A 17,323-nucleotide genomic window follows, 5' to 3' on the forward strand; every position below is an offset into this window, starting at 1 on the left:
GAAGATAGGCCGCGTGAAGCAGCAAGTTTACTGCCTACATCAGACTCAGTGAAAAGAACTGGGCAGGAAACAATGTTTTGAATTTTAATCGAGAATAAGCGGCAGAGCATTGGATGTTTAACAGTGGAATTATGTGTTAGTGTTTTAAAGTAGAGTCACTAGAGTGCTGCTTGTAGTATTTATTTAAACAATCAAGCTTCCTTAACTATTAAGTATTTTGTACATGATGAAGACGTACTACCTGGCTAATCGCTCAGCAGCGACAGATGGCTTATGTTGGATGCGAATTGGCTTGCATTTTACTACTTGCGTTTGGAAGTGTAAACACACTGGTTTGTGCTGAAAGCAGCCGCTTCCAAACGCTAGCAGTAAAATTCAAGCTAGTAATCAGGGTATAAACTAAAACTAGCCAAACATACCTTGTAACAAATTCCAATCCACGGATGGCACAGCGTGTAATTGTGTTATGCATCATCATCTTTATACAAGGCATAAACTGAATAGTGAGCTAAGACAAGCTTCATCTTTACATGTAATCATTGTAAGGCGAATCCACCTGGGACTCTTGTCTCTATGCATCTACTATGCTCCTACATAGCCTCCTCCCTCATCGGTCCATAGCCCCTCTCTCACATGCATTTCTTTTGTTTTGTAGTGCTGTGTAGTGTAGGATTTCAGAGCCATTTACATCTCATACACACACACATTATACAGAGACAATGGCATAAGTGTGTAAATCATTGCATAGGGAATGTTACATAAAACAAACGTGGACTATGTGGTGCAGGTGTCACATGTCAGCAATAATGGTAAGCAGTATAGTTTTAGACTGTTTGGTCTGGAGTAGCACAAACGTATAATTTAAAACCAGTTGTAACACCATGGTTGTGTTGACTATACAAATGCGCTCGCTGGCTGTGGTGCACTTAGGCGTCACTTTTACGCCTCACCACTTTCAAATGTCACCAGCCACCACTGGTGGCAGAGTCCTTATTCTTGCAAGGAACCACAGGTGTGGGTGTGTCATCTGCCTTCCTCTTCTTGTGTGGTGTAGTGGACACGTGACCTGTCTTTGGGTCAATGTAGATCTTCTTTTGGAGAGGATCTGGCTGGAAGAGTTCTTCTCCTTGAGAAACCTTTGTCGGAGTCTATTTGTTCGGTACCGGACAAGGTTGCTGCTGATCTTTAGCCTTAGGAGTGGTTACAGTGTCCTTTGGCGTAATTTTCGGCACCGAAGGTGTTGTTTTCGGTGTGGTAGGCTGTTTTGAGGGCTTTGGCGCATCGGAATCAGGCCTGGTCGGTTTCGGCATCGAAGACAATGTCTTCGGAGTGGAAGCTGGTCCCGTCGGCTTCGAGGCGTCGGACGTTGGCTTCGTACCCTTGTCTTTAGAAGTCGACGGTTTCGGAGCCGAGACTTCTTTCGGTGCCGAGGGAGCTGGTGGGATCGGCACGTGCGGCTTGCTCGGAACCGGGCTACCGGAAGGCTTAGTTATTTTCTTCGGAGCCGGGCTCGATGGCGGGCTGTCGAAGTGGATTTTCGGTCGCGACTGGAGGCGGAGTGTTGACCTTTGCCTTCGATCTGGGTGCTGTGTGTGGTGCAGGGGCAGTAGTACTCACGCGCTGACCCGATGGTATGGAGTCATCGGAGTCGTCTACCTCTGATACGATCTGGAGATCATCGGAATTTTCTTCGGGAACGAGCGGAACCTCCTCGCCGAAGATATCCACCGGTTCCGGAGCTGATCTCTGCATGTCGTGTCGACGGTCCCTCCGATCTCGGATGGTTTTCTTGGATCGAAAGGACGCGCAAGCTGTACAGCTGGATTTTGCTGTGTTCTGGCGATAAGCACAGGTTACAGACCTTGTGGTGGTCACTGTGTGGAAACTTTGCTCCACACCCGGGGCATTTCTTGAATGGCGTCCTTTACATGTGGTGTAGGCCTCACGGCGTGGATAGGCCCAACGGCCCGCGTCAACGACCGGAATCGAGCTGATGGAGTCGAAACGATATTAGCCAATATCGAGAGTAGTTTGGAGAGTTTTGAGACGTTTTTGCGCTTCGAAGTGCTTGAAAAGTCTATTTCTAGCCGGAGCGGAAAACTTTCATCCGAACCCAGTGGCGGAAAAAAACTATCTAAGGATGGAGCCGATGCCCATGCGCACTATTGTCCAAGGGAGGAGTCACCAATCTCGTGACTACAAAGACTTCTTCCAAGAAGACAACAACATGCAATCATCCGAGCCCAACACCAGGTGGTGATCTAATGCTAAGTGTACAATCTGCAGCTCATATGCCTCGAACATAAACGTTATATTTTTATTTGATATTTCTTCAATTTTGAAATCTTATTGTCGCATCTAACTGGCCAGGCCGCATCAATGCCAGACTGACCCGCTTGGTGGTGCATTAATAAATTGTCATGTGCACAAAGATTTCAGTGAACATCTTTACCCTCTCCTTTAAGCATCAGTGAGATTAGGGAGATTTTGCCATCTTTTGAGCACGTCCTTCTGGGTAGGCCCAACATTGATTAACCCTCCCCTTGACTCTTTTTGATTGCACACAGATTTCCATGCAAACCTCAGTAGTAACTGGCTAATATTTAAAAACAGTCTATGGTTTACTGGATCTTGAGTACCAGATGAGGATAAATAGTCAAAATGAATTGTGCTTGAAACTGTGGTACCAACCATTAAAAAAATTCAGATCCCTGACATTATATAATGCTTCCCCTAGAAATATTTGGCAATTCCACTACTTCCCCACTTCTAACCCGCATTTGTTCTCTACATTTTGAGTTCGGTCAGTACTATTGTGCTGTAATTGCACATTCCGCACAGCCAGCTGCAGAGCATTTTATTGATCCATAGTGGCATACATCCTTGATGCTTGAAATGCAATAATAACTTCTACATCCAACCCTTGACTTCAATAAGGCCTATATATGGGGAAGGATCAGAGCACATCAAATGGTGGGCAAATGGAGAGGATGTAGCCTAACGGCTAGGACGGTCAACCTCAAATCTGGGAACCGGGTTTGAGTCTCGGCAACAATGCTCTGCATCCTGTGATTCTGGGCAAATCCCTTAATCTACCTGGGCCTAACAAAAATTAATGTGTCCTTATGTAATGCTACTGGTGCTCATGTAAGGCGCTCTGATACCTTCGGGCCAAGTTTGCGCAATATTAAAAACTCAAGATTGTATATTGCGCTTACCAAACTACACTGGATTGCTGTAACAGTAAAAATACAAATTCAAACCCTCTGTATTGTGAACAAGGAAATATTTGACACATCCCTGTTATCCTGCTATATGAAGGCTGCTAATTTTAGATTCAGTACTTAGCTTTTGTCTTCAAAAGTGTCTGTAGTAGAGAGGAGACGTTTTCTGTATTTACTGGGAAAACCCCGAAATGCTGTACTGAAAACCAGCTCAGTCTAAGTTTCCCTCAGTTGTTGCCATGAAGCCTCGTCTGTAGCAAAAGTGCACCTAACAAAACGTCATGTAACCAAATGTTGGAAAGATTAGAAAAGGTATTTTTAGAATGAGGATTAATTATTTGCCTTTTAAGGATGAAATTCTTGATAGTACTGTGTGTCATTGACAAGGTATCTAGAGTAATATGAATTTAGCACTTTCTAACACTTACTACTCCAGCCTACCAATTCCAAAAGACATAATCATCAATGTAAGTATATCGATTTTGATTTGTATTATACAAGGTGGCAGAATCCCTTTCAAAGGGCCACGGGGGACACAGGGCTACTGGGCTCAACCATGGTGGTTGAGGCCCTTTATTCCTGATGTCCCGGACCCTGATCTATTATGGACCCTGAGCAACTGGGCCACATACCCATTCTGGACTTGACTTTCAGTGACAGCTGTGGACGAGAAGTCGAAGGCTCCTTTAGGGGGAAGTGAACATGACTCAAAGTGCACACAGTACCAACAATAAATCAATGTCCAGTCCAATACTTACTTTAATAAGAAAAATAAGAATTTCATTCATATCTCCACACATGCAAAGGTATACGGACACTCACATGAAATACCACACTACCCTTGAGGTTGGGGTTCTAGACCTGGTCAGGAAAATCCCAGTACCACCCTCTTCCTTGTAATGTGTTTGAGGTTATTCCCCAATCACTGGCGGCGGCACACAGGATATGCGTACTAGTACGTCTTACTCAAGAGTTCTCCTTTGACTCTTTGGTTATTAGTCAAAAAATCTATGTTGAAGCAACACAGTTATTAGCGAGTCCCGCTGGGGTCACACAAACTCATTTTTCGTCTTACCTGCTCCGGTGGTGTGGAAGTGTTCAAGGGTGCAGTGAGTGCCCTCTCCCTGGGCGCTCCAGAGCCCAGATTCTTTTTTGGAAAGACTGGTAACACAGTTTGCGCAACGCACCCGGAAGGCGCAGTCTCTCTCCTCCAAATACCTCTCCCGGCTCGCCCAGTGATCCGAGTTGGTCACGCTAGGCCAACACGGGGTAAGTCACTCTTCTCCTAGCGGGGGAGGGATAGACTGCGTGGATGGATTCTCTGGCTACCAACTGGAGATCTAGCATGGGTGCGGCGTCTTCAGCGGTGTTCTTGCAATCCTCCGTGAATACGTCAGTTGCAGTTAGCGGGCTGAACCCACTAGTCATGGCAGTAATTGACTTGTCTGGGCTACGACACAAGCACTTGGCCACAGTGGTATCGGCAGCCACTCTTGGCGTATGGAGTTGCCCATTTTCAATCCGGCGCAGACTCTTTCAGTGCGATCACCCTCACCATAGTGGCCCTTCCTGAAATACGGGGTCACCGATCTCGGTGGACACAAGTCTCATGCTCCTGGCCCAAATAAGTTAATCCGTGACCAACCCCCCTCCCCCTCCTCAGGCACACAGGGTCACGCTCGTGCATGCCTGGTGCTTCCTGGATGACGCTTCTACTACAGCTTAGATAACAGCAGCCCTTTCCTGGCATAAGAGGGTCATCTAACTGTTCCTGTACACGGGCAACAACCAGATCGGTGTTCAGCCATTCACCTCACACCTTGCTCAGGGAGTTCTCTCTGTAGGGCTAACTACCGGACCATGCTCTCTCTAACGATCTCCTCTACCTCATAGGGTACAATAATCTTGGCATGCATGCAGCCGCTGGTGCTCCAGGCTCCAGGGCAGGTGATCTTTGTATTCCATGGGTATGTCCCTTTACCCAGCAGAAATACTAGCAGGCCTTGTGCCCCAGTCTTGGTCACAGGCAGACGTCTTGTAAAGCTTACTCTTCACCCCTAGCCCGTCTGGCAGCTTGGCAGATGGCAAAGTTTGGGGGTCTCAACCTCCCCTTGTTATAGTCTATTTCCAGACACCACAATGTGATTCAGGGTCCGAGTCTGTGAAGTTTTATGTTGGGGTTCTGCTTCTTTTGAAATATCCACTTTTGTTTTTATTCTTTCTGCATGAAAAGCAGGCGTGACTCCCACTCACTACACGATTCATAGGAGTGACCAGAGTTCACACCTGAATGTCAGCCACAGTGATATGTGCATCAAAAGGTTAAACTCAGTGTCCCGGCTCTACTCTTTATGATTCCCTTTTAAATTGTAAAGGGAGAGTGGTCCATTCTTCCCATCCTAAGGTGTTTCCAATCCAGCTCAAATGAATGTAGAAATACAAAAACCCATCGGAGGGATTCCTCTACTCCTCATGTCTTAACCAGGCAGGCCTGGGCTTTCCAAAATGGAAATCATAATGTACCAATGCAGTCACACTCACTCAGTGCACACCCCGCACAAGCTTGCATTGTGCACAGACAGCACCTCAGTGCTTATGCAATGTATTCCCAGCAGGCATACATACACTCAGTACAAGCACTAACCACACATATACTGCATAGCACTGCTCTATCCCTGTACTGTACACTTCCCACCAACATCCAGCCAGTCACTATTTAAATTTTATTTATCTGTTTGTCTGACTATCGTGAGGTCTTCTTGATTTGAAATCATTTTTCTTGCTGCTTTTTTGTCCAACTTGTTGTTGTGGTTTTTAACTTGTATTGATTACTGTGATTATTTGTTTTTTAAATTTGAATTATATATTCAAGCGTTAAATCTGTCTTTTAAATGTATGATTTCTAACTCTGTGATTTGGTATTATATGTATAGATATTATTTTAATCTATACTACTATTATAAAGAGAGAACTTGCACCTTTTGGCCAGGTAAACTCGGGAACCACAGCGCCAATCTACACACCCGATACATCTATGAAAATGTCAGGGTGTGTAGATGGACATAGGCTATATAATTTTAAAAAAAAAAGTAAATAAAAAAAATTACGTTTGTAAACAAAGTAGTCCCCTGAAAGTAGCGCCGGCCGGGACCTAGCGCTGGGCACGACGCGACGTGCGTGATGACGACAAGGAGGAGGGCGGTGCAGTGAGGAGGCGGCACAGGTAAGGAGGCAGCAGTAAATGAAAATGTCCGGGCGGGAGGGGGGCGCGAGTGAGTCTGGGCAATGACAAACAAGATATCCTGCGCGAGTCTTCCCCCCTTCTTTACACAGATAATCACCTTTGGGAGGCCGGAGACGTCCAGCCACCCTGGCAGGCAGGAGTACCCGCCTACAAGTAAGCTGCATTTATCAAACTAAACACTTGATCTGCCCCGGCACATCGGCTGCAGGCGAGGGCCAGGGCACGAGGAAAGTTGCAATTAGGATTAGGATTTGGGAAGACATTTTATTATCTGAGATCTGAAATAGGTTTTCAGGACTAATCCTGCCTTCATCCCACTCGGATATGTTGACAGAGCCTTCTGTCCGTGGACTTACTCCAGCTTAAGTGGTAAACGCCAAGGTCGGTGCCAAGGCTTAATGCCTTTCAGAGGGCGAGGACTGGTCAGAGGAAGGATGCCGAGGCCGACATCGGTCGCTGTAAAAAATACAAATATATAAATTGGTGTCCCTGTTGAACTTGGAAAGATACACGCTCGGGAAATAGGCTTTGGCGCCAGGTCCCCTTTTTTTTTAGGACTCAGGAAGAAGTGAACAACATGTTTGTGTGGGAAGAAAGGGAAACCAGCCATCACCTTGCACCTTATTGAAAAACACATTTCAACTGCAGCCCTCCTCCTCTGACATATACAAAGTGGCACAGGTGCAACCGGCGCGAGGCTTCTGTCTTTGGAGCACGTGTTCGTCCACCGAGGGCCTGGTTATCAAAAAGCTCTGCCGAAGATGGAAAATAGGATAGCCGTCTTGGTCAAGCTAACAGTAACTTCTCAAACTTAAGGAATATTTACTTGTTTTTCAAATAAATATTGAATGAAAGCAAATATGTATTTCTTATTTGTGCGAATTCCATTGTGTTTTTTTCTGCATTTCTTACTGGCTGTTCACAGAGACATCGAGGACCCCAAAGCCATTAACTGAAGCATATGTCGGGCCGGCAGGGAGTCGGTGCGGGAGGGGGTCGGGCGGGAGCGGGTGTACTGCCCCCAGCCCCTTTCTGCCCCAGGCAACGCTGGGGCGGGCTGCTAGTAAATTATAAGAATAAGTAAAAATTATTACTATACATTTTTGCACGGATTTGATTCTTTAGTTCATGCAACTTGCTACCTTTGGTTGGTCCACCCTGGATAAATGAGAATTTTTGGTGGTGTATGTGATAAGTAGTGCTGGTGGTTAAATATTTGCTACCAAGGGGATCGCTTTTTGACTTTGGTCTATTGGTACCCTACCCCCTTTGGTGTCATAGGGTCTCTCTCTCTTTTTCTTAAATACATACACTCAGTACATGCACTAACCACACATATACTGCATAGCACTGCTCTATGCCTGTACTGTACACTTCCCACCTACATCCAGCCAGTCACTAATCTTGCTGTGCCTAGCACTTCACATTTACCTGCTGTAGGCCAAGGGTGAGCAAAGCACACAGCAGTGGAACTTTTAAAGAGGTGAGTAAGCCTGTAGGCCTCACTACAGTGAGACTGGGCAACAATCATTGGTAAAGCCAATAGGTCTTGCGCTGGCCGCTAGTCTTCTGGCAGTTCTTGTTTTGTCATGGTTTTTGCAAAACGTTATTGTTCATGAAGCTGTGGGGGGCCCTTATTAAATCTAAAAAAAAAGGCTAAAGGCAAAAGTGTTTTTCTGTTATTAAAAAAGTACACATTAGCATGGTACACCGGCACTGAAGGAAACTACTTAGTGTGTTGGTGTGCTCCTTGGGAAAAGGCACCATGCCGTATCTCAAAGACATTCAATGGTTGAAGTGGGCTAATATTACCATTTGATGGGTGCTGGGGAGGGTGGAAAAAATGTGAATGACTCAATCACAGATTAATGGAGGAAATCAGACTGAAAACCTCTGTAGCAACTATGTTTACATACTTTTAGTAAAATCTAAAGATCTTGGAGAACACAGACCTACAAAGGCCACCGGTCTGGCATTGGCAGCTAGCCTCTTCTTTGAGAAAGAAGGAAAGGAAGGAAGGAAGAAAGAAAGGAAGGAAGGCAGGAAAAAAGGAAAAAAAGAAGTAAGGCAGACAAAAAATTAAAGGCAGACAAAAAAAGAAAGGAAGGCAAAAATGAAGGAAGGAAGTGAATGAGGCAAAAAGGGAAGGATTAAGGCAACAAGTTAGAAAGGAGGAAAGAAAAAAGAATCAAGGTAAGAAGTAAAGTACGCAACAACAAAAAAATAAAGGTAATAAGTAAAGAAAGAAAAAAGCAAATGCGGCAAAAAGAAAGAAGGAAAATAAAAAAGGAAATAATGGAAGAAAGAATGCAAAACAGAAAGAAAGAAGGAAAGAGAGAAGAATAAGGAAACAAGGAAAAAAACACTGGAAAAGGCAAAAAAAGGAAAGAAGGAAGGAATGCAAAAAAGAAAGAAGGAACAAAGGTAAAAAGAGAAGGAAAGAAAGAAGGCAAAAAATAAAAAGTAGGAAGGAAAGGCAAAAAAGAGAAGAAGAAGGAAAGAAAAGGGAAAAGGAAAGAAGGCAAGAAATATAGGTGCAAAAGAGGAAATGAAAGAAAAAGCAAATGAAGGCACACAAAGAAGGAAAGAGAATGAAAGAAGGAAAAAGAAATGATAGGAAAAAAGGAAGTTAATGAAAAAAGAAGGAAACAAGGAAAGGAGGCAAAAAACAAAGAAAGACAAAGAATAGAAGGTAAAAAAGAAGGAAGGAGAAAGGGAAGAATAAAAGAAAAAAGAAAAAAGGGAATAGGTAAAAAAAAATGAAGTAAGGAAGTAAAGCGGGTTCACTGTATAAAATATTCTATACTAAACCACAAATTACACCCCAACTATGTTTAAATAAAACGGTTACAAGTTTACTGCAAATTAAGCACCATAAAGTTTGGTTTTCTTCCTGGGCAAAATTTATCAAACAACATTTGGTGAAATCTAGTCCAGGAACACAGTGTGGTATGCTGTGACATAGCAGTCCACTGCAAAAGGAATTTACAACAGCATTGGACGGAGACAGGAACTGATAAAGTTGGAATCTGCTTGGTGCTCACTTCAAATGCACCCTGCTAGCACATCAGGCAACACTGGGACTGAAGGGAACTCCTTGTGTACAGATGTGCACCTTGTGAAAGAGTGAAATGCAGTCACTTAAAGTGACCTTAGCTAGACCCAATACACCATGCTGTAGTGGGCGGGAGAAATATGAGAATGACAACAGACCAATGGGTGAAGAGAGGTATATGAAAGCCCCATAAAGTAATCATATTATACATATTATTTGAGTAAATTTAAAAGGTCTTGGCTAACACCAGGAGTAAAAAGGTCCTGTTCACTACTGCTGATCACTACACAGTATGCTGCAACCACCAAACTTGTGCTGATTAACTCTTGGTGAAGGTGGTAGCCTTCCATTACTATGAGGGTAGTGCCTTAAGCGCCCCTCCCACTCCCAGTCCACCAAGACTGCAATCCGTGAAACAGGCCTATGTCATGGCGCACACGCATGATCGGTGTTCGCCTATGACAAAAAAAAATAACATTAGAGATAAAAACAACAGTACAGTTGGGCTCTCAGAGCATGGGTATTCGTCTTTAGCCATGCAGAGGACTTTTCCATCCCAACACAAGGTCTTCTGGATTCCTCCCTTTGAGGCAGCAGAACATAACTGGCAACCTTTGAACTAATGATTCACACAAAACTGTCAAGTATCATAGCGGGGTCCTTGTGTTTTACCTTTTTTCGACACACATCTGATATTCACTTTTTCCGATGCCTTTTCTAAGAGGCTTTAAATCGTAAATAAAAATAAAACAAAAATTAATGCTGCGGAAAAAACAGGAGCAGTTGAAAGAGCATATCCCACTCACTTACTTCAATAAACATGTCAAGTGTGCGAATTGTATAGGACTTCTTTTATTTATGTTACTAGTATATCATTTAACATTGTAATGTTACCTAGCAATGTTGTTGCAGATTCCATGGCCTCCAAACTTAGCAGGTTCTACTGGTGCTCCAGGCTTACGGACCATGACTTTTAGAGTTAATTTTTGGCCTTTCATTCCAGCTGCTTCAAGACGTCTCTGGATCTCTTCCGAAAGGTTCAATAGGAAAGATTCGGCTTCTTTAGGCTGGGAGAAGGATAAATGGCATACACTTTCATTCTATTATAACTGCTGTATAGAAGGACAATATCAAATACTGGATGACACGTAAACATGAAGACCTTTCGTTCTATGCAATATTGCGTGCATTATATTAAATGCTTCAAGGCAAACGGATGATGTTCTCTTGATTGAGGAGTTATGACATTTACAAATGAATTATGGGCAAGAACAGATATGGGTTTTTTGATGATTTACAAGCACATGCATGGCATCCGAGTGGCATCTACCAGCTTGTCTTCTGAATATAGGTTACATTTACTATCCTTATACCACCGGATATGCCTTCTTGCGGCATATTCCACGGCACACTAACATTTTTTATTTTGTAAAGCAATCCGCTCTGCCCACTTGACATTACAAACCTTGTTAGCACTTGCTTCATACAAGGACCATGCCCAATTCCACAACACTAGCAATCTTCAACAAACTCCTAAAATGCCCTATAGACAGCTCATTGGTCATAGCCAATTATCAAATGTAAAACCACACAATCAATCAGAATTCTCGAACAAGCATTGGCAAAGCCAATGGGTCTTGCCTATGCAAGAGCTATTGGCAATGTATTTTAGCCATGTTGTACATGGGTGTGGGTGCTGTTCAGCATGGCTAAAGGTTTGTGGTGTAGAGAAGAGTGCCATAGAGTCATGTGGAGTGTCAAAGATTAGTATAGACTGGAGTGATGTAGAGTGGCACAGAGTAGGGTGATGTAGTTGAGCAGAGTGGAGTGATGTAGAGTGGTGCAGAGTAGAGTGATCTACAGGGGCGCAGAGAGGAGATGTAGAGTGGCATGGAGTAGAGTGGCGTAGAGTAGGGTAGCAGAGTGGAGCCGATCAGACTTGTGGAGAATGTAGTAGAGTGGAGGGTGGTAGAGTGTTGTAGCATAGAGTGGCATGGACTAGAGTAAATTATGTTAGAGTGGAGAGGAGTAGAGTGGAGGGGCATAGAGTAGAGTGTAGAGTGGGGTAGAGTGTCAGAGTGGAGTGACAAAGTGTCCGAATGGAGTGACGCAGAGTGGAGGAGTGGAGAGTGGCAAAGCACAGAGTGGAGTAAAGTGTCACAGAGTGGAGTAAAGTGTCCTAGAGTACCATGAGGCCACAGAGTGGAGTGGACCACATAGAGTAGAGTGCAGTAAAGTGTCACAGAGTGGAGTGGTGTGAAATGTTGCAGAGTTGAGTTGCATAAAGTGGAGAACAGTGGAGAGGAGCAGCAAAGAGTAGAGTAGAGAGGCTTAGCGCGAACTTGCGTAGAGAAGAGTGGTGTAGAATAGAGCAGAGTGGAGTGGCATGGTGCAGTTTGGAGCAGGGTAGAGTGATGTAGAGTAGGGTGGCACAAAGTGGAGTGACTTGAAGTGGGAATAGAGTGAAGTGGCATTCTATGAGGTAGGGTATAATAGAGTGGCACTGTGTGGAGTGAGGTGGCTTGGAGTGGAGTGACACAGTGTTGTGTGAAGTGGCATAGAATGACTTTGTATTGAGTGGCCTACGGAGTAGAGTGCAATGGCTTAGAGTAGAGCGGCCTAGAGTGCAGTGATGTAGAGAACAGTGGTTTATAGTGGCATAAAGTGCAGTGGTGTAGAGTAGAGTGGCACAGAGTGCAGTGGTGTAGAGTAGAGTGGCACAGAATGCAGTGGAGTAGAGTGGTGCAAAGCCCATTAGCGAGGGGCAGAGTGCTGTGGCATAGAGTGGATTGGTGCAAAGTAGAGTGGTGTGGAGTGGCGTGCAGTGGAGTAGAGTGCTGAAAAGTAGAGTGGGGTAGAGTACAGCAGCATAGAATGCAGTGGTGTAAATTGGTGTAAATTGGAGTAAATTGGAGTGGGGTCGATTAGAGTGGCATTGAGTGACATGGTACAGGGCAGAGTGCATTGGCATACGTGGAGTGGCATACAGTGGAGTAGCATAGAGTAGAATAGACAGACATGGAGTGCAGTAGAGAGACATTGTTGAAAATGGTGCAGAATAGAGGAGGCGCAGACTCTCAACAGGAAGAACATAGAAACAATTTCACCTGTCAAAAGCTAAGTGGCCAATCCAACTGACTGCACAGAAAACAGATAAGAAAATAAAGGATTGCCAAATGCCCAGTAGCTCTTGAACAGATCTCTCATCAATAATTTCCAGCAGAACTCCTGAACTCTCGTGTCATGGAATCAAGCAGAGAAATGATCCATGCTAAAAGCGAAGTGGTACTGCAGACTGTGATACTTCTGTTTTCTCTGCCTTTCTTAATACCTTGCCCCTTATTTTCATTTACCTGTACAGCACAACACACAGTTCAGGACTGTCTCCTTTTTGTTTTTTTTATTCTTTCTGCCTTCTTTTTTTGCACAAGAAATTCTGAAGTTTTATCACTAGCACGGTGGGGCAGGTGAGGAGGGTTGGGGCGTTAAATGACATGGCGAGTTGGGCAAAGGAGAGTCCTCTGGTGCGGAAGTTGCAGATATGTGGTGTCTGGGCGAGGTGGAGGTTTCTGGATGTTTTGTGGAAGTTCAGGCGGTGATTCAGGTATGCTGGTCTTTGGTCGTGGAGGGCTTTGTAGGAGTGGGTCAGTAGTTTGGACTGGCATCTTTACTGGATGGGGAACTAGTGGAGGTCTCTCAGGTGCTGGGTAATGTAGGTTCTTTTGGGCAGTTTGAGGATCAGTCTAGCTGCTGTGTCTGGAGTCTTCTCATGAGTTTACTGCCAGTGAAGCACAGAGTGCGATGCCGCAATCCAGGCGGCTGGTGAAGAAGGTCTGCGTCACTGTTTCCCTGGCGCTGATGGGGAGTCACTTGAAGACTCTGTGAAGCATGCAGAGAGTGTGGGAGCAGGCTGAGGAGATGGCATTGACCTATCGTTTCATGGAGAGTTTGCTGCCCAGGATGATGCTGAGGTTGCAGGCTTTTTCTTTCAGTGTGGGGGTGGGTTTGAGTTCTGATGGCCACCAGGTGTCATTCCAGGGGGAGGTGTGGCAGCTGAAAATTAGCACTTCGGTTTCAGTTACATCTCTATCTAAATATGAACCATTAAAATCCCACTGGTCAGCGTGATCATTAGTGTCACGACATTCTACAGGAAGGGGATATTCCATATCAGAATTCTCAACATACTAGAAATTTGCAGCATATTCATTAAACTTCTCTTCATCTAATGTTTCAATTGTTATTGTTATTGTTATTTTAATTTTATATCGCGCCTAATCACCTGCAGGTCTCTAAGCGCTAGGAAAGATGATACAGAACAGTAACACAACGGAATAAGAGCGGAGACCAAGACTGAATTATACTATGCTCAGGCTTCTCCTGAACAGTAGCGTTTTTAAGCTTTTCCTAAATCTTAGGAGACTTCCTTCCTCACGCAGCACCCCAGGCAAGCTGTTCCATAGCTGGGGTACTAACACTGAAAAGGCTCTCCCTCCCTTCGTCGCTAGCCTATAGCGAGGACAGGTCAGAAGCTGAGAGTCCGAAGACCGAAGTGTTCTCACCGGGCAGTACAGCTGCAGGCGATCTTTAATGTAGGCTGGGGCCTTACCATAGATTGCCTTGTGAGCTGTACACAAACTCTTGAATTCCACTCTTTCTTTAATTGGAAGCCAGTGTAAGCTTTGTAATAGGGGAGTGGCTTAAGACCTCCTCGGGAGTCTAAAGATCAACCGGGCAGCGTCATTCATTAAGACCTGGAGCCTACTGGTAAGATTTTTGGGTAGGCCAAGGTAAAGAGGATTACCGTAATCGATTCTGGAAATAATAGTGGCAGCCACTATTGATCGCATCATAGGCTGTGAGAGGATAGGGGATAACTTCCGCAGTTGCCTGATAATATTTGTACAACTACCCACAACCGACGAGATCTGAGGAGCCATCGACAGATCCCCGTCCAACTTAATCCCCAAGCTTTTTACAGAAGGGCTTGGTTTTGGAGCAGGGCCTAACTCCATAGGCCAGTAGAGATCGCTCCAAGGTGAAGTAGTGGATGGGATAACTAAGACCTCGGTTTTATCAGGGTTGACTTTTAAAAGGTTATCCGTCATCCATTGCACCGTGAACCTCAAGATGTTCTGGGATTGAAGTTGTGCAGCCGTGGTATCGTTGATACTTAACAGCAATTGCGTATCATCCGCGTAGTTAAAGACTTTACAGCCCATAGTGGCCAGCGAAGCAATCAGCGGTTGCAGGTACAGGTTGAATAGAAGCGGGGACAGGGCAGACCCCTGCGGTACCCCCCACTCTAAAATCCCCATCTCAGATGTTTCATCCCCCAGTTGTATCTTTTGGGTCCTTCCTGTAAGGAAGGATTTAAACCATTGGAAAGCCAAGCCCTTAATCCCAAAGTCCTTTAATCTATCCAAGAGCAAGGCATGGCTGACAGTGTCGAACGCCGCTGATAGATCTAACAAAATCAGGGCGCTCGATTTCTTACAGTCAGCCATGCCTCTTAGTTCGTCCAGCACCGAGAGCATCACCAACTCGGTGCTGTGATGGGCTCGAAAACCTGCCTGTCGATCATGGAGTAGATGGTGAGATTCCAGATAAAAAGACAGGGATTGTAGGACATGCTGCTCAAGGATTTTTGAGAGAAAGGGCAGCTGGGAAATAGGTCTGTAATTCTTTAACACCGCAGGATCCGACCCCGGTTTTTTCAATAAGGGTCTTACCCGCGCCTCCTTAAGTTCAGCCGGCAGATATCCCGTATCGAGCGATCTATTGAGGAGAGAGATGATGCATTCCTCTAATAGAGGGTGCGCAACGCGGAAGATCTCAGGTGGGCATGGGTCAGCTGGGGAGCCAGATTTAATTTTGCCCATCAGCTGTTCCAAGATCAGTGCATCCATCTCCGGAAACACTTCAAGGGAACAATCAAGCACGCTTTTAGATGTTAGAGCGGTGAAAGTCCCTGTTGCCGCCCCGTTCTCTATCTCCTGGATAATGATCTTCACCTTCTCCAGGAAATAGGCCTGAAAGGTGTTACAATCAAAAGGGGCCTTAGAGTTGTCAGGTTTTTTACTCAACTCGGCCAGTACTTTAAAGGTTTCTTTCTGAATATTCGCTGCCTTGCTTAGGCGGGACTCAAGGTAATCCGCTTTAGCTTGAATCATAAGTTTTTTGTATTGTTGAAGGGAGGCCTTATAAGTATTCCTATCCGTGTCCTGCTTGGATTTCCTCCACATTCTTTCTAACTTTCTAAGCTTTGTTTTGGTTTCCCTTAGGAGTGGCGTAAACCAGAGAGCTCCTTTCCCCGATCCCTTTATTTGCTGTACTCTCACTGGCGCTATTTGGTCAATAGCCCGAGTCATACTTCTCGTTAAATCAGAGTATTCTCGGTCCAGGTTGCGATCCAGCTCTATAACCTGGGGAGATTCCAGAAGTGCCTTGGTCAAAGACATAAAATTTACTTCAGCCCATTTCCGGGTTTTTCTAAAGCCAGGTGGGTTACGAGCAACACCGCTATTGAGGGGGGCCTCACAGGAAACCAGATAGTGGTCGGACCAGACGCAAGGCGCTACCTCACTAAGGGTTAAAGTGGCATCTGTAGTCCACATGAGGTCAAGAGTGTGGCCTTTTACATGTGTTGGGACGTCCACAATCTGTTTAAAACCAAGCGCAGACATTAATGTGTCTAACTGGCGCGTGGGTAAGTCCCAATTGGGCATATCCCAGTGTAGGTTAAAATCACCTGTTACCAGGATTTTCATATATCTTGAGCTAAGGTCAGATATAATAGGACAGAGTAAGTCAAAGAAGAGTGGAGTTGACTTAGGCGGGCGATAGACAGACAGAATCACCCAACACACATTGTGTAAGGTGACCTTTACCCCAAGCAGATCAGTCAAATCAATCGTCTCTGATAGTACCTTTTCAACTGTCATAGTCTTCCTATAGAGGATGGCTACCCCACCCCCCCGTGAGCCCCCTGGGCGGTTGTGCCACATTACATCGTATCCGCTTGGAACGGCGGCAATGATATCAGGCATCGAGTTCTCATCCGTCCAGGTCTCCGAAAGAGTCAGGACATCGATATCGCTGTCCTGAAGCATATTATATAGCTCCAGATGATGGCAACGGAGCGAACGAGTGTTAAGGCTAGCTATTTTTAGAATAGGATGTTTACCCAGGAAAGGTGTAACCTTATCAGGGCGGAAGATGCCGTGGTTTTTAAGCAACAGCAAGACCGCCTGATCAACCATAGGCTCACCTCTATTCAAGGATTTAAGCTCCTCCGAGGAGTATGTGCGACGCTGACCAGTCGTCCCCGCCCCTGCGCCCGTCCGTGCGCGGACGGGCGCAGACGGGCTAGACTCTGGCGTGACTCCGGCGCTGCTCCGGCGAGCCCGCAGCGCGTGACCGCTGCGCGTCAGCATGGCCAGTTTAAAAAGATACCGGTCAGCGTCCTTATGACAACTAGACCGTGCAAGCTACTCGGCGCTTCACCCCCAACCCAAGATGTCCGCCGTGATGCTGCCTAAAGGGGAAGGGACCCGCGCTAACACGGTGGAATAACAAATATTGTGCAGGTAAGTGGGCGTTTTAAAAGCAAGGTATAATAAACAATTATATTTTAAACGGAGATGAAAAAACGGGAAGCTTTAAAAATCGCGAGTTATTTTCTCCTGAGAGCGCAACGCTCTGCGCAGCGCTCTGCCTTACTCCTTGTCGTGTGAGTTTCCAAAATGCCAGAATAGTAGTATATTCCTCCACACCACATCCAAGAGCCTCCTCAGTGTC

At 45.3% G+C, this 17,323-nt stretch overlaps 1 protein-coding gene across 1 annotated transcript in view; it reads right to left on the bottom strand.

Annotated features, from left to right (window-relative positions):
* REV1 (REV1 DNA directed polymerase) overlaps positions 1-17,323 on the bottom strand; it is a 411,701-nt gene that overhangs the window by 128,473 nt on the left and 265,905 nt on the right. Inside the window, exon 14 of the mRNA XM_078658014.1 lies at positions 10,418-10,590. Within this exon, the coding sequence (XP_078514140.1) occupies positions 10,418-10,590 (173 nt within the window). The remainder of the gene's footprint in view (positions 1-10,417; positions 10,591-17,323) is intronic.

The sequence above is a fragment of the Lissotriton helveticus genome, chromosome 8, assembly GCF_964261635.1.
Source record: "Lissotriton helveticus chromosome 8, aLisHel1.1, whole genome shotgun sequence".
Classification (NCBI taxonomy): Eukaryota; Metazoa; Chordata; class Amphibia; order Caudata; family Salamandridae; genus Lissotriton; species Lissotriton helveticus.